We start from the raw sequence: 27,786 nt of genomic DNA on the forward strand, positions 1-27,786 counted from the left end.
CACATGCAAAAATAAGTCTGTTTATTCTCTTCAAAGTGATCTAGAGGACCCTGCAGAGCTGGGACACCTTCTAGCCGGTACTCCTCCCGGCTGCCTGGATCTCCCCAGCGCTGGGAGCTGTTGGCTGAAGTGCTGCATTGGTCTCAGCGCCTTTAAAACACAACGGAACGGTAAATAAGACGGGCTACAATAAAAGGAGCTGGCGGCACGAGGGAGAAAGCTCCGTGGAGTGGGGCGCTCGCCCGGGAGGCGGAGGGGCTGCCCCCCCCCGCGCCGGTGACGGTGCTCGGGAGCGGAGTGTAGTGGATGTGGCGGTGAAGGCGCAGCCGTCCTGGCGACGGGGGGATTCGGCGGCGGGTCACTTGCGGCTCAGCAGGGATCCCAGCAGAAGCACTCCTGCCACCGTCGCCCCGGTCAGGAGCCATTTGTTGAAGGTCTCCTGGCCCTTCCTCACCTCGGCAGCAGCATCGTTCCCGTAGAGGTCCACAAACCGCTCCTGTGGGAAGAGAGGAGCTGTGAGCAGAGCAGGTGGGAGCAGAGCACAGAGACCATCTCTGCTGCGTTCTGGGGCTCCTTCCTCCTCTGTGGGAAGGGGCAGGAAGGCTGCCAGGCTCCTGCCGGCAGGAAAGTGGTGGTGGGGATGGGGCGGATGACAGATGCCTTGTGCTTCCTTGCTCTGAATCACGCACAGAGGGCAATGGGGAAAGCACAGGACCAGTCATGAGAGAAGTGGATGCCAGAAAGGATTTGCAAGGAGAGTACCACGCGGGAAGGGCAGGAGATGCATCACGTGCTCTAGGCTCTCTAAAATTAGCATCAAAGTGTGATAGAAATCATTGCAGCAGGAAAATGCTGGGCTTTATTCCACGGCCGAGGCCTGGGGGAGCAGCAGCAGGGTTGGTGCCCACGGTTGCGGCAGGAGTCCACAATGCACATCCCCCCATTGCTTTTGCATCCAAAGCAGAGCCTCTCACCTTCCTCTCCCCACTGCCGCATCCCAGCAAGACAAGCACTCCCGTGTCCTGGCCATCGCAGGTTACTCTGCAGCACAATCTGGATTTTGCGAACGCCTATGGCGAAGGCAGGCACTCTGGATCGTGAAACTCCGGCCTTTCCCTGGGCTTCGGGAGAGCGGGCCAAGCACGAGGCCTGGCCAGGAATGCAGTCACTCCGGCCCGGCTCGTCCAAGCCGGCTGCCTCCAGTCCTTCATCTCCAGCAACAGCAAGAGCCGAGCAAATTTCAATAGAGCCACTGCACGGCAAACAGCCACAGCCCCTCTCCCTCTGAGGGAGGTGTGTGACAGGGCTGGGGACAGAGGCCATGGCCTGGACTGGGGGAGGTGAAGGGCAGAGAGAAAGAGAGAAGACCACCAGAGCTGAACTGCTTCCAAAAACAGGCTCTCAGAGAGCACATTTGTACCCTGCACCCATGCAACACCCCCATGGCATGACGCAACCCCTCCTGCTCTCCTGGGTACCCAGGGACCTTGGACCACTGTGAGAATAGGTGCTCAGGTCCTCGGGCCACACGCACTGCAGGGAAGGAGGGGCCCATGGGCAGGGTACATGAAGCAGGGAACTTTACGCCCCAGCAGCTCCCAGGTTTATCAGGGCTGAGCAGGAGCACCAGGGCTAGAGGGAGCTGGAGCAGCGAGCTCTGGGCTCAGGGATCGCCAGTAGCTCAGAGCGCCATGCAGCTCGGCGTCAGCAGGGCCTTGACGCTGTTGCACCTCGAGCCTGTCTTCCCAGCAAGGTCCCCTGTTCCCTGATAAGTGAATGCAGTTCCAGTAACCCGGCTGCTCTGGGAAAGCAGAGATAAGCCCGGCTGACGCTTTGCTTGTGTCACGCCTTACCACAGTCTCCCCAGAGGCAGGGGCAGCATCCCTGCCTGCATGGGTCTGGCAGCTCTGCCTGCAAGCTGCCTCCCATGCCTGCCCACAGCCTGTGATGAGCTGCAACCACTGCCACAGGACCTGTGGGGGGTTTGGTGCCTGTATCACGGCCGGGATCGAGATGCTCTTTAGGCAGGTGCCTCTCCATCACTCATGGAAACCTGGTGCCAGTCCCCTGGCTCCCCCAAAACAGCCCCAGCATGGTCACAGCTTGCGGGGCATTGCCTCACCTTGCCCCACACACACGATTGAGCTCACACACAGCTTTTCACAGCAAGGCGTGCAATAGACATGCACGCTCGCTCCCAGGGAGCCAGGCTGTGTCCCTCTCCTCAGCCACTGGCCTCCCTCCCAACAGGGGATCAGGTACTTGAACAATCACCCAGGTGAGATGTGCATTTCAGCATCTGCCTCTGCCCCACCAAAGCTCTTCTCTACCTCCTATCGAACACCATCTCCAGCATCTTTTGACTTCCCTGGCTGTGAAGAGGTATCAGCAGCCCCAGGGCTCTGGGACAACAGGGACTTCACTAAACTCACCCCGGGGCACCGCTGCTGCCTCACTCAAAGTCCTCTTCAGGGATGTGACAACCGTCCCCATGACCCCCGCCACTCACACAGAGCAGCAGAAGGCAGCTCGCTTCCCACCGGGCCTGCCAGCTGGCGCAGGCTCTGTGGAGGTGTTGTATTGCATCCTGGCCCCGCAGGAATGGGCAGGACAGCAGCTCACACACAGGTGCCACCCAGGGAGAAAGGTGAGGGCTGCTGCCTGCTGCTAGCCCCTCTGCCCGGCCACTCGTTCAGGGTGACAGCTGCAGAAACAGCCAGTGATGTGCTGCAGGAGAGGGACAGGAGGAGAGCCCAAACCAAAGGAGGGGATATTTTTAATTACAGCACAGGAAATCCCTCTGCGGATAGGTGGTGATGAGCAGCCGAGCAGTGACAGAGCACGGCAAGCAGCAGCAAACCAAGAGCAGGCTGGCGGGGATAAAGGGCACAGGGGAACCAGGGCAGAAGACACAGGCTAGTCCAAAAATGCCAGCTGTGGAGTGCATCCACCACCCCTACAACATCTGTACCAGGGCCCTGGCCCCCCAAGGGAAGGTCCTTCCCTCAGACACACGTCCCAGCCGAGCACTCACAGCACCCAATGCTGCAGGAGCGCTCAGCAAGAGGAAGGAGGCTGCGCCCTTGTGATGTATTCACCAGAAAAAGCCATGATGCTCAGAGATTCAGCAAGGCCTGCCCCACCAAGAGCCCCACACATCTCTGTGGGCTCCTCCTGACCCATGGGAGGGGACATCCCCACAGTTCCCAGGAAGGCTGCAGAGGTGGAAGGGGCCATGCAGTCACCTAGCCTCTCCACAGGGCTGGCAGCAGGAAAGGGCCCCCACAGCCAGGGCAGGGAGCCGGGGAGGGCTGGCAGCCGAGCCCTCTCGAGCTTGGGGAAAGGCAGTTCCAAGAAGCATGTTTTGAAGCCCTTACTTCTAAGAAAAGGAAGTGTTTGCTGAACAAGAGATAAATGGCATATGGTGAACTGAGAGCTATCGGGTGCTACAGACGGAGAAGAGCAAGACAAGAGCCTCGCACGGGCAGGGAGGGGACGCGAGCCCCTCTTCTTCCCCTAGGAATGGAGCAGCAGCTGCAGGCTGCAGGAGATTTGGGAGGAGAGTGCCTTGGCCTTCCTCGGGGAAACCGTTCCCAGGAGCTGTGATAGCTCAGCCCCTGCACAACTGCGATCCCAGATGTGTCCCCTGGGAATGGCAATCCCAGACCAGGGGGAGTGTGAAAACAGGCAGGAGCGTCCTCCCTCCCTATCCAGGGGGCGGGTTGAAGGTTAGGGAAAGGCAGCTTGCTTAGTTCCCACACCGCCCCAGGCCTCGGCTGCTCTGCACCTGAAGCCCAGCACTCCCAGTACCGATTCTAACCTCTCTGGCCTGGTGTTTGGGACCTCAGGCTTGCCCAGACACGTCCAGATATTTCTAGCCTCCCCCAGTCACCTTTATCTGAGAGGAAATATTTGAAATTCCTGAGTCGATCACAAGGACTATGGTAGCAACAGCACGTCAGTGTCTCAACCACCCTCTCCGCGTGCCCTTGGGCCTCTTCCACCCCAGCGAGGACAGGCTGTTCCACCGCCGAACACCCGTCACATCCCCTTCCCCACCCCGGGTGACGGTGACGGACACATCCAAGAGGAGGATGCTCTGGGGCAGGCGATGAGGAAGCAGCGAGACATTATGCCTCCACAAAAGGCAATCCCCCAGCTTCACCTCTCCTCCCCCAGCACTGGGGAAAGAGACAACGTTTTCTTGCTGGAGCCTAAACCAGCACTTGCTGGGGGGACTTCCCTCCAGCTGCATGTGCTGCTTGCAGGAGACAGAGGACCTGGAGATCCAGACTCCACCAGTGTCCACCACCTCACAGAGCAGGCGCAGGGAGGTTCTGCAGTGCCAAAGGCTCTCAGGACACCTGCAGTGCCCCAGACTGCAACCCACTGGTGGGGGGGGAGGGACGCATCAGCCACTTAAACACTGCCTAGTGATGATACACGCCACTGTGGTAGAGAGAAAAGAGGAGCAGGTCTGACCCAAAGTGCTCTGGCTTGGGTGGGACACACAGATTAATCAGGCACGAGGTCTGGCTGAGACAGCATTCACATCCTGGCCTGAAAACGGGAAGGGGAAGACCCAAAGTTTCAGTCTCTTGCTGGTAGCCACCCCCAGAGGTTCAGCTGGTTTCATTCACCAGCACTGTCCAAAGCAGTTCCCCAAGCCAAGCGGGAGGGAGAACAGTTGCTAGATCCCATTCAGGGCGAGCAGAGCAGACCAGACCAGGTTCCTCTTCTAAGATAAGCCTCAACACTTGAGGAAAGAGGATTCAGTAAGTGACACTGAACCATGAGGGCAGGTGAAGGAAGCAGATGTGAGCAATGAATCCCCATCTGGTCTCTTGTGAGTCAGGGGTAGAGCAGAAAGGGGAGGGTGGCAGCTGCTGGGGAGGGCAGAGTTTGGGTGCTCAAAGCTTCCCTTGCACAGGGAGGTGAAGGGTATGGAGGTCACTGAGACACTGGCACGAAGCTCTGAAAACCAGCAGAGAAGAGACAGGCTCTATCGGGACTATTCACAGTGAACCAGTGGCAGTTAGTCCAACTTTGACACAGAGACTCTTACTCCAGCAGCCACTACAGAGTTTCCCTGCACCCCCGACAGCCAGCCAGCCTGTCTCTGAGCCAGACACCAACAGCAACCAGCTCAGCACATACAAAAGCCTTTCCCACCCAAGGATCTTAATGTGTTTTACCAAAAATTAGTTATCTCTCCAAAACCTCCTGTGGGTTAAGTCAGCATTGTTCTCAGACAGATCAACAGAGGTGCAGAGAGGTTAAGTGCTTTCCCTAGAGTTGCACACAAGCCAGCAGCGTGAGCCACAGCATCTGACTCCCAATCCAGGCATTCTCGTCATGAGGCAATGTTTCACTTGCAAACAAGGCTGTTTCTGTTATACCTTCGCCGTAACTGCAGCTGTATTACTGCTAAGAGGTCTAACACCAACTGCCGGCCAGGAGTGGAGTCATCTGGATGACCAGACATTTGTTAATAAGATGCTGGGAACAGTTTTGTGCTGAGCAGTGAGAGAAGCACGGAAAAAGAAAGGCAGCAGCTCAGCGCAGACCACAACAAAGCCCTGCATCGACAGCAACCTGCTCCCAGAGCTCCTTCGGGCTGCCAGCTCACCACATGGGACTGGCATATGTGAACCTGGAGGTGAAGCACAGGGGGGAAAAGGCAGCTGAGATCTTTCAGAAAGAAAGAAAACATAAGTATTCCCAAAGGCTGCCACTAGGATCCTGTAAACACAACTCAGTGGGTCCCTATGTGCTATGAAAGTGGAAGAGACATCCGGGAGGTTGTCCCTCTGCCCTTCTTCCCCAGACACCGCATCCATGTGTGGCCCCCACTGCCCCCAGCCTTGTCTGAAGCCCAGGCCCTAAAGGAGGGGTCAGTAACACAGCACTGCCTGCAGTTATCGGGACTGGAGGTCAACATGAGCCCCCGCAACTCGGGCACATCATGCCAAGGAAGCCTGCCATCCAAGGCAGAGATCCCAGAGCTTCTCCAGATCCCCAGCCTCAGCCCGCTGGTCCCCGTCAGCACCCTGGGCAGGCTCGGGATGGGGTGGGGAAGGGGCTCTGGGAACACGGGGAGGGGAAGGGGCTCTGGGGAGAGCATACTCGCAGGTGCAAATGCTCCAGAGACCCAGCTCTAACTGTTATGCAAATGGTGACCTCCAGGGAAGCAGCTGCTGATCTCCATGACAATGGCAGGGAATGCCACCCGCTCCACTGCCTCTCCTGCATCGCCTGCCCTGGGAGCGGGTGCTGGGGTGCCGCCTGCACTGGAGTGCTGCCCCTGCCCAAGCTCCAGGGCTTTGCATTCAGAGAAACCTGCGACTCTGAGGGATGTAGCCATAAATTCAAAAGGGTTTATTAAATAAGCATATCCCTGCCTTGCCCTCCTCTCCTCCCAGCCTGGCCGAGCCGCCAGGCTGCAGCCTGCAGTGGGACCGGCAGGGAGGCTGACCCTAGGGCCTCAGCCCAAAGCCCAACAAACCTGCAGGGCTTCAGCCTAGTGAGGGCCAGAGCCAGCTCTTTTCTAACCAGAAACAAACCCTTGCTAGCACACTCCAGCCCTAATCCTTGCCACGGCAGCCTCCTGTCAAACTGGTTTCATCACCAGCTCCAGGGAACCTGCAATAACCCCACACCATTCAGCACGATTTCAGCATTTTCCAAATACATGAAAGGGGCTACGGTGACAGCTGTAACCCCCATCCCTGCCCCGGGGAGACTGCTGTGCACAGCATGAGATGGAGAGCAGGGAATTGCGCTCTCCATTCCAGAAATCCGCTGAAACATTCATGTGTATTAAAGCCGGAGATGGTGCAAATGACTAATCCACTTGCATCCATCGCTCACCAGTGCTTCTCCCAGAACTAACTGGGCTGAGGGTTCCCAAAGGTGCTGAAGCCCCGGCCAGAGTCAGGCGCACTTGGCAGCGGGACGGCTGGCAGGCGACAAGGCTCCGGTACAAAGGCACAGCGAAGAACACATTGGCTGAGCCGGATCCACTCAAGAGATTAGCACCTGCTGGGAATGGGATTGTTTTCCAAAGGGCATTAAGTGGAATAGTCCGAGGAAAGACGGTCTCTCTGATGCTTCTCCCCACCGGACAGATGGTGTCTGAGCCCCGGCAGGCAGAGCAGCCTGCCTGCCTTTTGTGCGAGGGGCACGCTCGGGGGGCAGGGGAAGACTCCTGCTTTAATTTCACGGTTATCTGCCGCCTGCGGTGCCGGGGAGCCCAAGTGCCACAGCCAGCTCGCTGCACCTCGCTGCACTGGACAATCACCTCAGCAGGGTCCTCTGCGCCCGGTGAACAAAGCTCAATTTTCACCTTGTCATTGCTTTTCCCAGACGTCACAGCTCCTGTGCAATCGTGCCCTTGTGTAACTGTGGGGAAACCTGTGCCGAGGAGATGTGCCAGGCTCATGTGTGCCTGGCTGCGGAGCCACGTTCCCTCCTATCCAGGGGCTGAGTCATGCGATGCTGACAGCTCTCCCCAGTCCTCAACCACAGCGCGAGCCTTACCCCAGATCTACCCTGCAGGGAACAGCAGCATTACCAGAGCCTGAGGAGTGAGGCTGGGTACAGGGACGGTCCCCAGGGGAGACAGGTCCTGGGGAAGGACCACCCAGTTCTTCTGCCTCGAGCCACTTGTCCTCCAGCATCCTGGAGGAGTGCCGGCCAAGCCTCACCACTTCCCACTTAAGCCCCAGCACTTCATCAGACTGCTGTAATTCTTACATGCCACTTGAATGAAAAAGGGGAAAGGGTGGAGGTGCAGGAAGAGGAGGAAGATGTGCTCATTCTGTTTTCACTTCCTGTTAGTCCACATGAAATCTCAAATGATTCAGGCCACAAAGTCCCTTTTAGCAAAATCCTTGCTGACTTGAGGGCAGGAAGCAGAGTAGGCAGCTGATGCAGCAAACGCAGGAGAGAGCAATGCAGCACGAGAAGGAGACTTTGTGCTCTGCCCTGGGCTCCTCCATACGTGTTGTTGCATGAAATAATCACTGGCTGGTGCACTGGAAGCTTCTAAATGAGGTCAGTTGCTCTAATAAAAGATATTAGCTCTCTGGCAAGTTTAATACACTGGTGAGCCATACCATTACAGGATGGAAGCACTTGCAACACTGCTATGATGGCTGATTTACAGGTAGCAACACCTCATTTTCTCCATACATAAGTCATATGTCACACAGACACTACCCAGGGCCACATACACGCCCAAGTCCCACATCCCAGCCCAAGCCCCGAGCCAGCTCACCACAAGTTACACACACAGAGTAACGTCACGTACTGCTGCCAGCCGTGCTCCCTGCACAACACTCGTAGCCCTGCCTTCCTCAGCCTCAATGATGGCAAAAACCAGAGATGTGCAAAGGGGACTAGTATCATTTGGAGGACTAATGATGTGATGCAGACAGCTGTCCCGCTCCACCTGAGCATGGCCATAGCTGCACTCAAACCAAACCTGCTCCATGCCAGCCTAGGCCTCTTCTCTGAGCTTCCCAAACAGCCCTTCACCCTCCAGCAGAGAGAGAGAAAACCCTTCCATGCTCCTTTTGGAAGCAGCCAGCTCCAGCAGCTCCCTCCCCTCAGGCACACAGTCCTACCCCCAACAGACAGGTAGGTCCCTGCACACCTCCCGACATGAGCAGCTCCTGCTCAAAGCTCTGCCTGCTGCCAAGTTGTCACATTTTGAAGTATTTGATTTCAGTCTTAAGAGCACCTGCCTGGCAGCGGTACAGGCAGGGAGAACCTGCCTGCTCTTTGTTCTTGGCCAGGTGGAGCACAGAGCAGAGGACACCTGCCTTGGTTTCCCCCCCTGAGCTCAGGACTGGGGCTGTGAGTCGGGGAGCTCTGGGTCCATCCTAGATCAGGAGCAGGGGGCAGAGGGGCTGAGCCCAGCCCCACTCCCACCAGAGGCTCCTCATCCCCAGGGCTCATCTCCCCAAGCAGGATACTGATGCCAGAAGCTAGCTACTAATTGGATCTACTTAAATCAGAAGCAACGTCTGCAGACACAGCTGAAACACAAGCTTGAGCAGGAAGGAGGATAATGCAATAAATTCAAGCAGCTCTCCCCAAGGGAATCGCACAGACCCCTGAAAGTTCCCTCTTCGCAGATACAGCCTATTACCCTTCCTTGGGCATGCTGGGTAAATGCAGGGGCAAGCGGTGGTCGAGAGGGTAACCAGCCCAAAGCCTCCTGAAACGCCATGCTCACCCAGCTCCCTGCTCCCAGTAGCAGAGGGATGGCAGACCAGTTACAGCACAATGTTCAAACAGTCCCCGTGGCCACGGGAGCCTCTCTGGTTAATGCTCCGAATCCTGCTCCTCCCTCCCTTGCTACCCCGGAGGCAGGCAGCATCGCTGAGTGCACTGGGTTTCCCATTAAAGAGATCCTGAGAGACAGCACTGGGCTGGTACACGTGAGCACGTGTCCGAGAGAAGACACGGGCAGCTGGAGAGATGCTGGCTGCACGGAGGAGCTGCAGCGGGCGTTCCCGCCTGCAGGCAGTCCTTCCCAGCACTCTTCAGCCCTCGGATTCTTTTTCTTTTTTTGCTAACTAAATTAAACATGAGGATAAAATAAGCAAAATACCTAAAAATAAAAAATAAAACGAGCATTTCTACAGCACAACTAGGTCACAGCTCCCCAGCATGCAAGCCACGGCTCAGCCCCTCGAGTCTCCCGGGTTCAAAACTGACATCTCTCTTAAAAGGCTGCCTCCTGAAACCCACACCTGCTCCCCGGTAAGCCCAGCTGGAGCCATCTGCTAACGGCTCTGCCTCCCGGCAGCCCTCTGCCCCCTCGCTCTGCCGGGCTGTTCTGCTCCTGTGGCAAAGAGTAACCCTTCTCCCCACCTGAATGGGGCGAGGGCCAGCCCATACCCTGAAGCTGCCCTGGTGCACCCACAGCCAAGCCCTCGTGTTCCCCTCCACAGGCGCACCACAGGGAAAGCTATCGGATGCCTCAAGAAAGCACTCCCCCAGCTTAAGCCCTTGGCATCCCAAGGACTATTAGGAGCGGAACTTCAGAGAGATCTTGAACCAAACACCCCTCTGCACATCTTTCCAGGTGGGGAATAGGGAGGAGGAACCGTCTCCCTGTCCAAGGCCAGGGCAGCAAAACAAGGAGCGCCCTGGCACCGAGGGACACTGCTTCCCTTTCATGCCTCCATTATCTTTGTTAATCTTTAGTTGCTCAGAACAATAGCATTTAAGGGTAACATCCCTCTCGGGAGGGTGGAGGAGGAGAGTGTCGTTGCTTTCCTGCCACGCAAAGGCAGAGCCACCCAGCAGAGCATACCTTCATGCTGAATCAGCCAGCAGGTAGGTCAAAATCCCGACTGCTATTGGGGTCACCAGAGGGTAGAGAGCAGCTGCCCCCAGCCCCTTTCTGCTCCCAAGGCAGAAGCCACCATTAATCCCTTGCCTCTCGGTTCAGCAGGTCTGCAACACTTCTACAACTGATATCCATCCCTTCCCTTCCCCCAGCTCCTCCTGGGAATACTCCAGCTTTACAGCTAGTGGGGAAAGAGCTGCTAGAGAAATACTCCTTGTAACATCAAGATGGGACTGTGCTTATAGCAGTCAGCAGCTTGGTAAAAATCAAAGGAGAGAAGCTTAAGCAAAGGCCTCAAAGCATTGTGCCACCATTCAGCCTGTACCCGCTGTGGGCCGCAGGCATATTGCCGCTCCCGGGGGTAAACCACGTACACAAACCGTACAGGATCTCCACAGAAATCAGGTGCAGCACCCCAGACATGTATAAAAAGCTGCAGCTTCCACAGGGGAAAAGAGCATGTTGCTCCCTCCTACCCCTTTTGCTGCGGTGGGACACCCCATTGCTGCTGAAACGGGGAGAGATCCCGGGCAGCGCTCAGGGTGACCCAGCTCCAGTTTCAGAGAGGAGCAGGATGATCAGGAAGACTGACATTACTGAGAGCAGCTGTGAACACAGAGCAGCAAGAAACAGTTTGCTAATTATTTCACAGGTCTTTTTTTAAAATGACACTCCGTTCTTCGGATTAAAGAACCTCAGAGTGCCTTACAAATCTGAGTTCCCAGTGGCTCCCCTGGGAGGGAAGGAAATGCTATCCCTTTTGCTGAAAGACCAGGGAGTTAAGTGGGCTGCTCTGAGCCACCGCCAGTGATGGGCAGGAGCTTTGCCTTCCAGGCGCCTGCTCTAATCACAGATCTAAGGAACGTAATCAAACTGTACCGCACACCGAGAGGCAGCAAGGAAAACAGGCAGGGCCCCATAGAAGGAGAACTGAGTAAACGGGGCGAAGAGCAAAGCTCTGAAAACTCGCATCTGCATGGTTCTCAGTCTAGCGGCAGGAATGCTGCGGGCCGGGCAGGAAACTGCAGTGGAAGTCATTCCAATGGCATTTCCTGGACAGCACTGCAGAAAAGCCTCCCAGGTCGCAGGCAGGCGAGAAGCTGCCAGGGATCTGCACGCCGAGCCCAGATCTCCAGCCGCCAGTGAGGATACAACTACCTGGGACGGCCGTGCCAGGCAGGACAGCCCGAGCCAAGACCCTGCCGGCAGTGACCGTCAGGCAGGCAGTTCCACAGCCAGAGGAACACCTAGTACTGCAAAGGGACCCGAGGGGACTCAGCTGGCAGGAGGAGAGTATTTTTTTCATCCCAAGCAGGTGATGACAATGGGGGCACCGTCTCAGCTGCAAGGAATCCAGACTGTAAAATAATTACAGAGGACAAAGTGGAAAGCGATAGCCCAGCTAAGCTTTGCAGACCACTGGCTGGGATTCATCTCTAAGACAGCAAAGCGCGGCCTTGGCTATCCACAGTCACCTCCTACAGCCAGCTCTGCTGCGTGTTGGCCAGCAAGTGAAACTGATGGCTGCAATCTTCAACAGGATTAGCCACGCCGGGGCATCCCCGAAACCCAATGTGTTAACACTCAAAACAACAAAGCTTTGGCAAACAGCGCTCACCCCAGAGGGAGCTGCGTTCTCCATACGGTACAACGCGCAGCCGTGCCTCTTCCACGTGTGCCGTGCACATCTAGCACGGCGCTCCTCTCCAAGTCTCAGGGCACAACAGCAGCAGAATTCAAACTTGCACTTATCTCTTACTGCCCAAAAAGCTCGGATCGAGAAGGCATGAGGATCCTGTAGCACCCGGGATCAGCTAGATAACGTGGTGGTTGCAGGGAAGGCTTGTGTGGGATACCTGGGCAATGGCACAAGGCCAAAAAGCATTTCTGAAGGGCTGAGAATCAAAGTCTAGCTCTCAACCTGAAACCATTGAGAAGGTTGGAGCAAGAGCACAGGACGAAATCCCAGCTGCGCTCTGTCATATGACACAGGCTGAGTCATTTCCTATCATTCAAGAAAAAATTAAAAAGATAGCAAATGAGCTTGCTATATTGACATCTTCTAAGGGATTTCCCCAGACAGAACCACAAGCTTCCAGTCCGCCGCAGAGCAACACAACATGTATGTCCCAGCACACCGAGCGCTGCATGGCCAGGGCCGGCTGAGAGCCTGGGGTGCAAAGAGCCAACACGGGAAGCAGTCCTTCCTCCTTCAGCCTAGCCCACCTTGTCGGGATTCAGATGTCACAGACTGGTGACAAAGATGCCGTTTGCTTTCAGTCCTGGCCTGACACAGCCCCTTCATGCTGGTCCCCACCATACGCCCTGCAAATAGGAAACCTCTTGCCTCTATGTCCACAGATGTACCTCCACATCCCCACAGAACACCCTCTTTAAATCCCACTCTGAACATATATTTAGCCTCGAAGGAAAACCTGTCATCCACTGGAGGGTCACAGCCAGGCAGGAACTACCGCTCACTTTCCTTTCTCAAACAGATTAAGCATGGTCAGTACACCTCTGCCCGCCAGGCTCTCTCCTGCTCACCCTGTGCTTCCCCCTCCTGCATTGCCACTCACCAATTTCTCCCTCGAGGACTCCCGATCCCCACTGGGATCACTGTTTGAACTTCACAGCTAGTGGAATCTGGTCCTGGCCAAAGCAACTGCCCCAGGAAAGCCTCCTCCTTGGTTCTGATGGCTCACCAAGGCAGCAGCTCTCTTCTGGCTGGTTATTAAATGCCCCCCTTGGGTTCTTCTTGTTTGTTTGTTTTCTCAGTGCCAGATTGCGAAGGGGAGGGCAAACCAAGGCAAGGCCAAGTAAACCTGACAAAATACACCTAAGTTACCATTATGTAGCAAGATTTACCATTTCCCCCTCGGCTCAAAGAATGGTTTCTCAAGAAAACTGCTACAGCCCAGCACACAGCAGCCTTAACAGGCCCCTCCAAAGGCAACCTGCACCCCGTGGCCATCCTACGCTTTGTTCCACTGGTGGGGAATGAAACAGAGCTTCCTACACAACCAGGCTGTGTGTGACACTTGTGATGGAGCCACGCTCCTTCCCTCTTTCAGAGGGGCTTTCCAGGAAAAGAAGTACTGCAGTGCTCCAAAACACAAACCACCTGGTCCCTGCCAAGCAGGCCTGCCAGAACTTGCATCCCTCTCACTAGGATCTGCCTGCTGCACCTCTCGGGAGAGCTTTGTTTGCATGGGACAGGCTCTAACAGCTCAGATGCACCAAACAGGCTCCCTGTGCAAACAGGGCGGCAGGAGAGGGACCGCTCTGTCACAGCAAGTGCAGGCTGGCACTCTCTTCTGGCAGAGAGAGCTGGCAGCAGGCCAGCAGTTTTCTCCCTGCAGCTGGAGCTGCATGAGAGCAAAGCAGAGCATCCCCACGCACACCCCATGCGTGAAGCACTCGGGAGCTCTTATGGACCCTGTGCTGCCGCTGCACCGTGCCACCACCTTTGCGTGGAGTGGCACAGCTGCCCCCCCACCAGAAGGGACACAGTGAAACCTGAGTGCGGAGGAAAGCTACAGCTGAGACATCAAACAAGCACTGGGTTGGGGTTTGCAACAGGCTGGCAGCAGCCACACTGCCCAGCCCTTTTTTTGGTGGCTGGTGGCGTGGACCGCCCCCCCATGGCCTTTACCACCCTGCCCCACTCCCCTTCAGCTACCGGCACAGCCCAGGCATGCAGCACAGCCTAAGCGGTGAAGTTAGAAGCCCCGTTCAAGGTTAAAAGAAGAGAGCAAGGCTGTTCCCCTGGGTGGGAAACACAGCTAATGGCGATCTCCAAAGGAAAAGCTGGTGGGCGGGTCAGATAGAGAGGAGTCCTGGCCCTTCCACAATCTGTTGAACAAATATTTGCTCCAAACAATTAATTTAGAGAGAGACACAAAAAAAATTGAGGAGTCTGAATCGTGATGGTTGGGGGTGGGGAACAGAAGGAGGAGGTATTTCATTCCCCTCAAGCAGGGACCAGTGATTTTCCACCAGTGATTTAATCTAAATCCCCCAGAGAGTTCATTTACAAAAATCAGATTGCATTATCGCCTAGGTCTCCAGGATACAGCCCAATCCGTCACTAACAGCAACAGCCACACTAGCTTGGAAACCTCAATTTGATCACTCAATTCCAAGACTAATCTGTGGCTTTAAAAGCCAAAGTCAGAGGGGAGGGGGAAGGAACTCAGCATTTGGCCAGGGTTATCTGCAGGATGAGAGAGCTAATGGGCCAGATACAGCCTGATGAAATGGCCAGCAGATCCCGGGTTATTAACCGAAACCAAGCTCCTCTGCCTGAGCAACCCCGCCCAGGCAGTGCCCCAGGGCGGCCACATTCCTGGAATTCCTGCACCCTGGGTGAACCCGATCCCTCTCCCTGAGTATACCAGTTCCCCCCTCTCCTCCAGGATCCCCAGCATTGCCAGTGAGGCAAGGAGCTGGGGAGCTCCATGGAGCTCCTGTGCCTCTCCTCTGTCAGGAGGGTGCAGAGCATAGCACTGGGCTCAAAGGTTCCTGCCCCCTCCTCAAGATACAGGGGCCTGCTGATGGACTATGAGATGAACAGGACTGAAAGGCTTTAGCTCACCAGCATGCCAAGGAGGCAACTCCCCACTGTTTAGATGCTAACGACTGACAGCATGAACTCTTTCCAGTGGACACCAGTAAAGGTTACACCAGCAGGGAATCACTAAGATGCAGAGGCAAAAAGAAAACTCAGACATCTGTAGGTCATATACCTCCCACTGGCAGTCCCAGGCAGCACCGCACAGCCGGACCCGGCATCTCAAGAATGTTTCCTGAAGAAACGCTTATTCATGTTAATACCTCACCACTGAAAGCTCACAGGGTTTTTTGCTGGGGCAGCTGGAAGCATTGCTCCCTGCCAAGCAAGAAGCAGCTGCAGGTTTAGCAGTTCCCCAGCACAGAGGTTGCCCCAACCTCAGCCCTGGCTCCCACCGCAGCAGCTCAGACAGGCCCAGCAGCCCACCCACCCACCCGGATCTGCTGCAGGATTCACTTCACCGTAACCACGGCAGAAGGCAAAGTCCTGTCTCCAGAATGAAGAAGTAGCTGTTACCCCGGCAGACCGCAGGCTGGCCCACTGGAGCACTGCACGCTTGGAGAGGAGGAAGCTCCACTCCCTGCTGTTAAATGACACCAGGGACATGCCTGAAAGCAAGGGCTCCTGCTTGAATATCAAGCTTGGATGACATTAGATTTCCAAAGGCTCTTGGAAAACACGTCTTTTCTGTAACATCCGGGGAAAAGAAGAAACAAGGATAGAGAAGGACTTGTCTGAGCATAAACCGTGTCATCGCAATGGACTAACCCTCTTGGGCAGAGTGTTAAGAGCACAGAGGGAAAGGCCACACGCCCCTTCATCTCCCTGCAAGGTCTAGGACATGCGCTAGCATAAACATTGCAGGGAGCTGCGCTCCAGTATGACTGGCACTACTGCAGGCCTGCAGCAAGGGAGGACGCAGGCAGCCATCCCTACCGGGGAGAGGAGTTCTTACCCATCCGCCATTCTCCTGGATCCAGGGATCTAGGTGGTCGGTCAAGTACGTGGTCATCCAAGATACAACGCGTCCCACCAATACCCGCATCTCCTTGTCAACGCTCTCCACACACAAGGCTCCTCCGAAGGAGAAGAAAGCCACGATGCGACCCCAGTTCACTCCATCACGGAAGAGTTCATTCACTACCTGCTCAAAGCTCTGATACGCCGTGCCAGGGGTGATGTGGAGCTGGGAAGTGAGGTCGCTGAAAGCCCGCCGGTACCTCAACTCAAACTCATCCCCTGCTTCTCTCAACGCCTGCCTCACATCAGCTGTTTGAACGATTTCATGGACTTCGAGGCTGCTCCGGTGCATGGCGGCTCCGTTCACTACGTGGCTGGCGGGCGGGTGCCAGGAGGGGCTCCCGTTGAGGACGCCGTCCATCTCGGCCTCCTCTGCTGCAAAGTCAGTCCTGTTCTCATCCTCCTCCTCCAGCTGACTCCAGCTGTATCCCTTCTGTGAGAGCTTGTAGGAAACAAAGTCAATCACTAACTCCCGATTACTGCTGGACATTTTCACACCTGGGACACCCTCAATGAGTCCATGGTCCGGAGCACAAGCAGATCAGCACTTAGCAGGTCCCGACTCCACTCTTCTTCTTCACAACCGATGGAAACATCTGACCTTTGCACAGACAAACAGCAGAGAAGGAGAAAGGCAAAGAAACAGTTAACGCTACAGCTTTTAGATGCACCCGTGCCATTAACGCTGATAGCTTATCATTAGACTGAGATCATCCTGCAGCTTTATGCCGAGACTCAGGGCCACCGGATTGAAGCCGCACAGAGAACCGACTACAACACCCCCCCGCCTCCCGGGAAGCCAACCTCGAGCCCCAGGGGACTCCCAGGCTCGCTTCCAGCAGCCCCCGGCCCCCAGCCCCAGGGTCTCACCGGGTGCAGGCACCGCCTGGCAGGCCGGCTACGGGCCGGGCCCGGGGTGGAGACGGCTCTCGCTCTGCTGGAGCTGCGGGCCGGACCGGCCGCGCTCCGCCAGTGCCGGAGTGCCGCGGAGGTGGAGGCAGCACCGCCCCGGCCCCGCCCGTTAAAGGGCCCGGCTCCCCCCGCCCACCTCCGCCGGCGTTACCCAACGGCTGCCGGCGGAAGCGGGCAGGCTGCGTTGCCCAAGGGTTACGGCAGCCTCGTACGGGGCCCAGTTTGACGGTAACCGCGGCGCAGCCCTCCCCCCCCCTTTCCCCGGGGGCTGGCTCGGCCGGGCGCGCCGCTGTGCACAGCCCCGCTGCGGGCGGCAGCCCCAGCCCCCGCCCCCGGCCTCCCGAAGCCCCTCGCTACCCGCAGTCGGAGGGGAGCCGAGGGGATAAACGGCTAAAAAGCGGCGAGTCCTCGCCACCAGGGCTGGGCTCGTAGGGCACGGCCTGCCCCGGGGCTGCTGCCGCCGCCCGGCCCTGCGTTCTTACGGGAGCGATTCCGGTCACTCGTTGCGGTGAGCAACGCGCTGCTGCCGCCGGGGCCGGTGGGACGCCGGGGCCGCGGCAGGCGGGAGGGCCGCAGGGGGCGACCTGCCCCCCGGCCACCGTACCGCCCCTCGCGGCCGCCGTACCCGCGCGGGGCGGGGCGGCGAGCACGGGGCCCGCGCACGAGGGCCGACACGGCGCCCGCGGGGACGGCGCCCACACCGCCCTCCCCTCACTCGCCAGCCAATCACCCGCCGGAAGAGCGCTGCGGGGCGGGGCCCAGAAGCGAGCTCTCCCATTGGCTGAACCGCGCGTCGCTCACGGCCTGCCCCACTCCGCCCCTCACCTCAGCGGCCGGTGGAGGGTCCGGGTCCTTCCCGCCCCTGTCCCGCGGGCCCGGCTGGCAGCGACGCCGGGGGTCGCCGGGAGCCCCGCCGGGCCTCGGCCCGCTCAGCAGTCCCCGGGCTCCTTCCTCATCGCCCGCCAAGCCGCCGCCGCGCTCCTGGGCCGCGCCGGGGGGGTGCGGTAGGGTGGGAGGGGGCAAGAGAGAGGCGGTGCGCATGCGCACGGCGCCGCGAGGCTGGGCGGGGAGCGGCGCGCATGCGCGGGGCGGGAGCGTCGGTTAGACGGAGAGGGAAAGGAGGGGAGCCTGCGCGGAGGGGGCGGGTGCTAGTGCGCAGGCGCGGAGCTGCCGGGCGGAGGGCGGGGCTTTGGCGCCCCCTCTCGGCCACGCCGGGCCCTGTGGGCAGCCCAGGCCGCGGCGGCCCCGGTGCCACGGGAGCTCCGGTCCTGCCGCGCCGCGTGGGGACCGTACGGGACGGCAGAGCCTGCTGCCGCGGCCGCCTGTCCCCTTACAGCGCTTCAGGCTTCACGTGTGATTTTTGTCTTTTTTTTTTTTTTTTTCTGTCTCCAGTGTTCCGGGAGGCTGCGGGGAGGGGGGGGTGGTAAGGCTGACGCGGGCAGAGTGCCGAGGCGGCGGAAGGCAGGCTGCGGCACCCGGGGTCGGCCCCTCTCGTCGGCAGGGTCCTTCCTCCCTTGTTAGCAGAGCCTGCTGTCCGGCTCTACCCCGGGGAGTTTTATGCAGGATTTGGGGTAGGTAATGTTGCCTAAAGGGCACTTTCCCCCAGCAGCAGGGAGCCCGGCCGTGCTCACTGGGAGGGATGGGTGGTGGAAGCCGCCTTCCCTGTGTCAGGCGGGCAGAGGGAGCTGACCTGGTGAGGAACGGCCGGCAGCAGGAGGAAGTCAGGCAGGGTTTGGGGAGTGCAGGCAGGCTGCCTGTGCTCGATCGAGGCGGGAGAGAGAGACAGAGGCCCGCTGCGTGCTTACTCAAAGCCGCATACTAAACGCTCCAGTGACCACCTAAGGTACAGCCGTGGTACCGGGCCCGGTTCCGGTGGGCTCCTGCCCGAGCGGCGCGGTCTGTGGCGCTACCGAGGCCGCCTGGGCCCGGCGGGGTGCGGGCACCGGCCCCCACCCGGCCCTGCTCGGGGGACCCGCCCTCCGGCAGCTGATAGGCCGCACCCGAACAACACTCAAAGCGGCGCCTCGCCTGGTTGGCCGGGCGCGTCCCGCGCAGTGCATTATGGGGGCTGTGGTTCGCTTCTCGCCTGCTAGCTGTGGAGCGGTGCGCTCGGGTGCTATGCTTCCCATCGGCCTTTGCGGGCAGCGCTCGACTGCGCGGGGGCGGGGTTTGCTCATCCGGGTCCCCTGGCCTTCACGCCCAATCGGCACGCACCGAGGGAGTGCCCCAGGCGATGATTGGCCGTTTCGGACGGACGAGCCCTGTTTGAAATCCGTTAACAGCGGCGGGTAGAGGCGCCGCGCAGGGCGGGCGGCGCTGAGGTGAGTGAGAGGGGACGGCGGCGACGGCGGCGGTTACCGGGCGGTTCTCCCCACAGCTGCGGGGGAACTCTCGGCTTCGTCCTACCTTACCTGGCAGACGCTGTTACCGGACGACGGCCTAGGCTGCAGCCCTTCCTCGGGGTCCGGTCGGGTCTCTCCGGTTGTGGGGTACGTGGCTGGGCCTGCTCCGAGCCCCAGGTATCGGTAACACGGCCTCAGCTCCTTGCGGCACCGCGAGGGCGCGGTTGGGAAATGGAGGCGGAAAGCGGCTCCGGGCGCTTAGCCCGTGTCTGGGGCGGCTTTTGCCGTGGCCTGGCGCGGTGGCTGGAGGGCAGGATCGCACCCGGAGCTCCGTGGTCTGGGCCTAAATCCCCGAGGGCTAATTGCAAACCCGTCGTGACCGTGGGGCTTGAAGGAGCCGGAGCGTGGGGCCAGCCCGAGGCCTGCGGTGGGTGAAGCCACCGTGGCAAGGGGCTCCCTCCCTGAAGATGGGTTCGCAGTACTGAAATACCCCTTATGATGGGGTAGCTGCCTCGTGAGTAAAAGAAAGTTGCGTGTTGGGATGCGAGTCTTCAAACAATCACAAAATCTGATGTGATGAAACAATGTATTTCACGATGAAATACAACCTAGAGCACCGTGCCAGCACGGACCAGGCTGCCTTGCTGTGTCGGTAACTGTTTGTTCGCACCCACCGCTCAAAACCTGAAGAAGTGTGCGTCTTACTGTTGGAGCTAAGGAAAACTATGTTACATCTTCTCAAACCAAATCCTGCTTCCTAGGAAAAGGAGGGAAGAAAACCAGGTAAAACCTGGCTTAAGTAACAGAAAAGGTATTAAGTTAGCTATTTTTACACTGTGCTTTTTTTAAACTAGAGGAGCTTCAACTTAATCTAACAACAAATTGAGGTTATACTGGCTAAAAATAATTTACTTTTCCTTGAACAGCTATTCTTAGAATGTCCCATCTTCATGTCTTCTAAAACTTGTGGGATCTCATTTACGGAGCATAAGGTGTCAGGGCTGTTTATTTTGGGCTGTTGGAAGGGAGGTGGGTCTGGACCGTTAGCAGAGCAAAGGCTGCTCTGGAGAAAACCTGCTGCTCCAGCTCCTCATGTCTCCTTTTGCTGTAGGCTAATGATAGCAGGTCAGGGTGGTCTGTGGTGCTCACTGGGTGCTCATCTCTCGCCTGCGTGGAGTTAAAGGCTTTGTGTCCCAATTTGAATATTATACAATGGAACAGCAGCGTTGCCTCTGTTCTGTACCCGGGATGATGAATTCAGTGTTGATTCTGTGCTGTGGAAAAACACACTGGAGCATTGAATGAAGAGCATCAGAGAGGAAGGAGAAGCTGTAGATCCAGAATTTGTTAAAAGTGTTCACTTAACCCTGCTCAGGGAAAAGCAAGGATGACTTCTGTTAGTGATTGCTGGCATCGTGCTGAAGGAGTTCACCTGGCGGCTTTGTGGTGGGGTAGCTTCCTACCAGGCTGTGGTGACAGCACTGTACCTACAGAGAGGCAGTTTCCAGCCCTTTGTAATGGTCCAATTTGCATATTAACCCCTGAAAAGCATCTGTGCACCTTGTCCAGATTATCGGAAAGCTGTGGGTTGTAGGACAATGAAGAAGCTGCCAGGCTGAATTAAATAAGGTGCCTGGTTAGCGCAGCGTCCTGTGTTTAAATGGCAGTCAGTGTTGGGTGCCCAGCTGAAGGCACTGGAGTTACTGCAGCACGCTGGCTGGGAAGCTTCTCTTGCTTATTCCCAATAGCCCATCCTGGGTTTTGAGGCATGTGGATCAACTGGCTTCAGATTTATCTGCCACTGTAACTCAGAATATCCTTTTTGTGTATCTGGTACTACTTTTTTCTGCTTTCTGATCCTGTTAGGATTTGGAGTAAATAACATCTGTATCTTATGAAGCTCCAGTGGTGTACTGTGATAAAGTGTTGTCTCTAGTTGACCAGGGGATTATCTAATTACATTGCAAGATAGCAAGAAAGAGCAGATCATCTCTGTGCCCTCCTTCTGTCTGTCCCTTGATGCTCCCCCAAACTCCTCCATTCTCTCTCCTCCTGACCTCTAATTTCTCATCTGGGAACACTGCTTCCTCTCTCCAACACAAAGGCCTGTATGTCTGGGAGGGTCCTTTGTCCCAGGCAGTGGGTGCTGTTATTGTATTGCCTGATGACCATCAGTCCATGCTGGGCTGCTGCTCCAAAAATAAAAGGCTCTTTTGGTTAGGTCGTAATTGTGAAGTGCTCCCTTACAATGCGCTTGGTGCTGAGTCACATACTGCACCTAGGCCAGTACTGTGTGGGTCTTGTTGGAGTTACTCCTCTCCAGTCTTGTCTGCCCTAAATGGTTTTGGCAAGAAATTAACAACTACATTGAGAATAAGATGCTGAGCACATCTGTGATGGAATCGTGTTAGCATTTTAAAGCTAATTTGGATTAGAGCGAGGTGTGAAGTTATTCCAAAATACCTATTGCGCTTGCTGTTGGATCAGTCTTATTCTGGGATAGGAATGCTTGTTCCAATTTAGCTTAATCCTTTTTCAAAGCTAACTAATCTAACCCAGGCCAAGGCACTCTTCTGGAACGTGCCAAAGCATAGTTACTCAAAAGAAACCTGATGTGCAGAGAAACCCGCCATCCATTCCTCTTTGTGGGTACAGCTGTGCTGCTCTGTGCAGAAACCGTATGGGGCTGTGGCTGTGTGAGGTACCTTTTAGATCAGTGAGGGGAGCGGACCTAGAAAGACAATTAAGGTTTTAGTTAGGCAGTCACTTTTATCAAAGGAATTTGGGCTATTTTTGAAAGCGAGAGGACTGGATCTTCCTCCTTTCTTGCACTAGGGGTGGGGTGAGCAGCTCTCTGTGAACCAGGAGAAAGCTGATCCTGCAGAACAGGGGTGAGGGTTCCCCTGGCTTGCTGCTAAGCTCTGCGAACACTAGTGTAGACACAGAAGGTGAAGGATATGGGGGAGAGCAGGGTTATGCTTTAAATCCACTCTGTAGTTATGTAGGATTACAGTGTGCTTGTAACCATGGTCTGGTAAATGCACACAGTGCCTGCTAATTAGGTAACGTCCCTATTAATGAGAAGAAATTTCTGCACCTCACTTCTGGTGGAAGAGTGCCGCAGTGGAGAGAGAGAATTTTGCCTTCTGTCTTTAAATAAAAGACTGAGATAATGGTGGTTCTGCCGTCAGAATCGCAATTGGGTGTTTTAAAATGCCTCAATGGAGTGGGCAGCAGGCTTCGGGGCTGTCCTTGGCTGAGCCTGTTTCGATTGCAGAAGCATTGCAGTGGGCATATCAGAGTGATAAATCACCATAATGTTCCTAACTGACAGGAACTCGGTCCCAAGCTGAGTCTATGGGTGGAGGAGTGAGATGCCTTTCAGTGAATTGCTGCTTCACAAAAAATCTTATTCTGCACAGGACTCGGAGCATACAGAGGGATTTGAAAAGTGATGTCGTGAGTTCGTCTGACTGAAACGGAGCCTCTGGAGTTCAGTCACAATAACTTTTACCTCCCCACTGGCTCTTTCAAGAGACTTGGAGTAGGAAACTGTGGCATTGATGCGCTCCCTTTCTTTTCATTACTATTCGCTTCCCCCTGGGATGGAGAGAGGGGGAGAGAGAAAGGGTTGGCGGTGAGGTCAGTGTTGAGGGTGCTGGTGTTATGAAAGGATATGGACTTTACACAGTAAAAAGTTGGAAACTGCAGCAGCGTAGCAGTGGACACGAGTAGCTGTGAAACACGATGCCCGGAGCTCTGACTGGGTGGACAGACGGGGGAGGGTGAGGGGAGAATGCAGATGACGCATTTGATTTTTAAAAAAGTGGATAGTGTTGACAGAAACTCTATCTTGATTAAGGGCGGTAGGAAAGCATTCGATTCCAGCCATGTCTTTAGCTCGGTTACGGTTGGTTTTGGCTCTGATTCTTCTGTTTGCCTTCTTTGGGTCCTACCCTGACATCTTTGCAGTCATGTAGCTGATGCTTCTCTAATGACATTCTTCCCCTTAACTATCGCAATTCTGTGCTGGGGAACTGAAGGCTTCTCAGTGCAGCCATCCTCAGGGGGAGGGCCGGTGATTGTAAACAGCAGTGGTACCTTCTAAATGCTGCTTTGATTTACTCTTGAACATTTTCTTATTTATGGAGCATACTGTCCGGGTTGAACTATGTGTGGTCTGCCTAGACAGATGGTTTAGGTCTGAGACTTTGTGGATTAAGAATACGCTGCTTTAGAATTGGTTGGACTCATAAAAGCAAAGTTCAGGTGATTTCCTTAGGGACTGTTTTATAATACATCCTCACAGGCTTTGCCTTGCAGCTGTGCGAGGCATCATAAAAGCATGAAAACACCTTTGCAAAAAGGTTTTGTTACAATTTAAGATTTTATAACTTTGTTGCTGGCTTTATTCCTGTTGGGTTGAGTTTAATATCACCTGTTGACACAGGGACTCCTCCTGCTGTCAGTGCTCCACTAATTAACTGCAGGAACCATTCTTGACATGGTCACAGTGCTTGGTTTGTTTATAGCCTGGCCAGCCTCAGGGTAGTGCCGTGGAATGCAGCAAGGGCCCTACACTGCCCTTCTTCCTACTTTTTGCCCTCTAATAATACTCTACATAACTCTCTTACTGCTTTGAAAATCAGTTTACTCTATAGAAGAGCACGTTTGTGTCATTAGTTCTTGTTTGTAGCCCTTTGGAGGGAGAAAGACTGTGCTTTGCAGTGCTCTGTAGTCAACCTCCTCATCAGGCTCTTGCTTCATAAATCTGTAAGGGGAAGAACTCTTCTTTGCTGTACGTGGTGAGGGAGGGAAGGGCAAATCAGTCTCACTCTGGAAGAGTTTTGTACTTCCTTTTAGAAAATACAATTCTAGCACCTACAGGTACAAAGAAAACCTTCAAAACTTGATTTTTTTGATAGTTTTGAACCTGCAAACGTCAACACTGGTAAAATCTCCTTAGCTTTGCCAGTCCGCAGTAGAATAAAAAACTGCATTGCTTATGAGGCATTCTGTCCAAAGGCTGTAAATTACAAGACAGGAAAATGTACCCAAGGCTGTCCCAGCCTCTATCTCTAGAAATCGTGCAGAGGAAGAGAGGTGGAGAATGATTTAGCTGACACCTGCGTTGGGGTTTGCTATAACATGTGGCCAATGCTTGTTGTCTAAAGGACTGTAGCAGTGTGAGCGGAGGACTCGTGGAGACAGTGTGAAGGTGAAGATGTCTCGCCCAGAATTTCGCTATTCCTTTGATGTCCCAAACCCTTGCATCAACTTTGCGACTCTGAGTGATGACGATGTGCACAATGCAGACTCCTGGTTTGGTAAGGTGCTTCCAACTCCTTGATTGTTTTCTCTTTGGATGAGGGCTTGGTGTGATCCTTGTTTTGGGCCTGGCTTCTGTGCCAGCGGATTAGTCATGTTAACTGCATCATTCATTGTGCATGGGGTTTTTCCGTTTTGTTTTTATATTTAATCTTTGTCATCTGCAACTTGACAGATGACTTTGATAACATCATAATGAGATTCTGAGGTATTAAAAATTCCTAACATAGTATGGATAGTGAAAGTCTCTCTTTCCTCATAGACCAAAAAGCCGATCTGGAGAATGTCCCTCCTGCAGAAAATCTGGCAAAGGTCTCACAGAACAGCCCTGCTTTTTCAAAGCCTGATATTATTCTGTCTTCTGTCGCATCACAAGGAATAACAATGAGTAAGCTGGTGTGGTATGGGCGGGAGAGAATAAATTTTACCTGCTTTTCACTCGCAAAATGAAAAGGCCTCAGTCTGGCTTTTGTGGGACCGTCTTCATATGTTGTTGTCTAGCAAGGTCTCATGTGGTTTCACTTTAGCATTCCTCTGTGTGTGTGTATAGTGTATAGATATATACAAGCTGACGCTTGTTACTGTTCTCAGGTGAAAGCCATGGTGAAGATGATGGTCAAGCAGAATGTGTGCAGGCCAGTGCAGTTCCTCAGAATATTGTTGGATCCCTGACGAGCTGGAGAGCTACTGCTCCTGCAGAGGCCTCTCAAAGGTGAAATACTTGTATTTGGTTTGTGTGAAGATTGATGATGGTGTAACTAAGCAGGTCCTGGTCCTCAGGATCTAGCTGTTCTTGGATCATCCTATGGGTCTGAAGTTCTCCAGCACAGAGATCGTCTATTGGCACAGCCGATCTGCTTGCTAAGCTGGAGGGACAATCTCTAGGGGTGGAAGTGTAATGCAGTGTCTCGCATGCTTGTCAAATGAGAGTAGCACTAAGAGTTTCTGGAATGTGAGGATACCTGAAACTGAAGTGGCTTATAAAGTTTCTTTGTCTATATCTGCCTGAGTTGGGCAGAACTCGTTCTTGATGTGAATGCAAGGGACTCTGTGTCCTCATGTGTACCAAAGAATATTAAGTTTATGGATTGTTAAATAATTCATGCTGCATTTAGCTTGTTGTGTTAAACACGCAATTTATGTAGGGGGCACGTTGGAGTTAGGTGATGCGCTGACGTAAAAAGTGTTACATAGATCGTGTGTCTTTTCAGACCCATGGGAAAGCTAACCTCCACTTTCTGTTCTACTCTAGAGCTGGTAGAAGACAGGCTACAAGACAGAGAAAAACACAGCAACGCAAACAGCCAGCTAGAATCAAAGCAGAGAGAAATGATAATACCTTGGTTAATAAGGAAGAAGTTCCACCCCTGAAAAGAATGAGAATGTATGTCATCAAAGTCTTTCTGTTTGGGGCTGGGAAGGGGGATAAAACTGTTTCTTTGGAAAGAATTTCCACGCGGCTGAGAGGGTTCTTACAGGAAGGTTAGGGAGAGGTGACTGAAACCTGATTCCTGATACTGGTTTCATAAACAAGAAGAAATGGCTCCAAGACCTGAAGGAAACGCTCTATTTGGAGGTAGAGATGTGAATGAAATAAGCTTGGGTTTCTTAAGCTTCTTACTCCATATTCAGTGTCTGCCACCTAGCTTTAAATTTGGCTTAACTTGTTCATCAGGAAGTCATCAGGCAGCCATAAACTATGAAACAGTTGCAGCTAAAATATTTCTCAAATTAGCTTAACCGCTAAGATATCATGGTGATAAGTTTGAGGTCAGGAAATTGAAGTGTGATCTTTCAAGCACCGCTATACCCAGATAAACTACAGTACACCTACCTCCTCAAGAAGAGCCTCAGTTCCAAAAACTCAGTAATTCATCTTCCCTTCTACAGCCTTAGAGTACCAGGGAAAACTAGACAATCTGTACGTGGGCCTGTGGTGAGGTAAGGCTGGTCTGGCATACCTTAGAACTCACTGGGTGCTGGGATGTTATGCATGGTGGTGAGAGCTGCAGGTGATCTTTCATTTAGAGCACAGTTAATTGGAGTGGTTTGCTGTAACACTTTGTTGCCTTAGCTCTAGCAGCAGAGAGAAGGTCACAGAAGTACCCACGAGGAGACAGCCCCTGCAGAATCCTGACCTCTCCCCAGGGAGAGGGAGAAGCAAGCTGACCATGCCCTCCACACCAACAATGTTAAAGTATGTAGCTTTCCTGTGACTTGTCTTTGCTAATCATAGTTGATTTAGGTGACAGCCCTGGCTAGAGAGTTTTCAGCTTCAATTTGGCATGTGATGGTATCACATTTAGTAAACACCGGATCGAGACAACAATATTAGGATGAAATAAATGTATGTCACCCCCTGAACCTGTGCAAAGGAAAGCTTTTGCTTTTAATTTGAGGAAACAATTGTTCTTGCTAATGGATGAAGCGTGCATACAGCAAATGGGTGTGCAGGATAGCAGTTAGCTGCAAGCTTTCTTGAGCAAGCAAAATCCAAACAGATCTTTTCTAAAGAGTATACTTTTATAATGAGTGATGCTTCTGCAATGAAGTCAGAGAAGCATGTTCCTTTGTGCTAACATCATGCTGTGAAGCAGGAAGGCATATCTCAGTCTTTAACGTGCTTCTGCAGGAGGACCAATCATTCTGGCAAGCTGAAGAGTACAGAGGAGCAGGAGCTGGAAAAGATGCAGCAGTTGCAGCAGGAGGTTGTGGAGCTGCGGAAGAAGAATGAGGAGTCTCTGAAAGCAGCTATTGCTGGAGCAGGTGGGGTCTAGCTGAATTGCAGGTTGAAGCTCTACTGGGCTCAGCTGGAGAGTGCTGCATAGAGCTGCACAAGCACCTTTAAAAACAAACATTCCAGATTTTGTAATAAGTGTTGGGATTAGGTGGCTTTTAATGTAGATCAGCCCCTAAACTGCCTGGAAATAAATTTGTTTGGTTTTTGTCATGTTTTGAAAGGTTATAGATGAGTTCTCCAAAAACTGTTCAAGTTAATTAGAAATTAAATGCCTTTTTTTTTTCTCCAAATCCTCCCCCTGGACCCCAAAAGGCTTCAAGACCTTATATGCTCTTTTCCTTTAGGACAACCCATGAGGAGAAATGTTGGTCAAGTAACAAAGCCAATTGACTTCCACTTCTGCACGGAGAATAGAATTAAACAACATGGGGAAAGCCAGCCTGGGAACGAGTACAAGGAACTGGATTTTGCAGCAGTACTGAGAAAGCATCCTCCTTCTCCGGTGAGA

General features: G+C 54.4%; 2 protein-coding genes across 13 annotated transcripts in view; one reads left to right on the forward strand and one right to left on the reverse strand.

Annotated features, from left to right (window-relative positions):
* On the reverse strand, window positions 1–17,847 carry BCL2L1 (BCL2 like 1). 7 transcript variants are annotated; one of them, XR_012649312.1, is made up of 4 exons: window positions 17,694–17,847; window positions 15,892–16,552; window positions 975–1,331; window positions 1–496 (listed from the first exon to the last, which is right to left on the reverse strand). XR_012649312.1 is itself a non-coding variant. In XM_075022075.1 (3 exons), the coding sequence occupies exons 2-3, from the start codon at window positions 16,444–16,446 to the stop codon at window positions 359–361; spliced, it is 693 nt and encodes a 230-aa protein (XP_074878176.1). In that variant the 5' UTR covers window positions 16,447–16,557; window positions 16,827–16,958; the 3' UTR covers window positions 1–358. The 7 variants fall into 7 exon arrangements, 1 of the variants encoding a protein (XP_074878176.1); XR_012649303.1 differs by having other exon boundaries at window positions 15,892–16,557; window positions 17,694–17,836; XR_012649302.1 differs by lacking the exon at window positions 17,694–17,847 and adding an exon at window positions 17,351–17,507 and having other exon boundaries at window positions 15,892–16,557.
* TPX2 (TPX2 microtubule nucleation factor) overlaps window positions 17,792–27,786 on the forward strand; it is a 15,787-nt gene continuing 5,792 nt past the window's right edge. For 2 of the 6 annotated variants that reach the window (XM_075022035.1, XM_075022060.1), the window contains exons 1-8: window positions 19,170–19,357; window positions 24,385–24,537; window positions 24,801–24,926; window positions 25,130–25,250; window positions 25,791–25,922; window positions 26,613–26,735; window positions 27,171–27,304; window positions 27,623–27,780. In XM_075022035.1, coding sequence (XP_074878136.1) covers window positions 24,435–24,537; window positions 24,801–24,926; window positions 25,130–25,250; window positions 25,791–25,922; window positions 26,613–26,735; window positions 27,171–27,304; window positions 27,623–27,780 — 897 coding nt within the window. In that variant the 5' untranslated portion in view covers window positions 19,170–19,357; window positions 24,385–24,434. Of the gene's footprint in view, window positions 17,873–18,965; window positions 19,388–19,974; window positions 19,994–24,384; window positions 24,538–24,800; window positions 24,927–25,129; window positions 25,251–25,790; window positions 25,923–26,612; window positions 26,736–27,170; window positions 27,305–27,622; window positions 27,781–27,786 lie in introns of those variants that run through there. The other 4 variants (XM_075022052.1, XM_075022046.1, XM_075022041.1 and 1 more) reach the window with 4 other exon arrangements.

This window comes from Buteo buteo, chromosome 2 (assembly GCF_964188355.1).
Source record: "Buteo buteo chromosome 2, bButBut1.hap1.1, whole genome shotgun sequence".
Taxonomy (NCBI): Eukaryota; Metazoa; Chordata; class Aves; order Accipitriformes; family Accipitridae; genus Buteo; species Buteo buteo.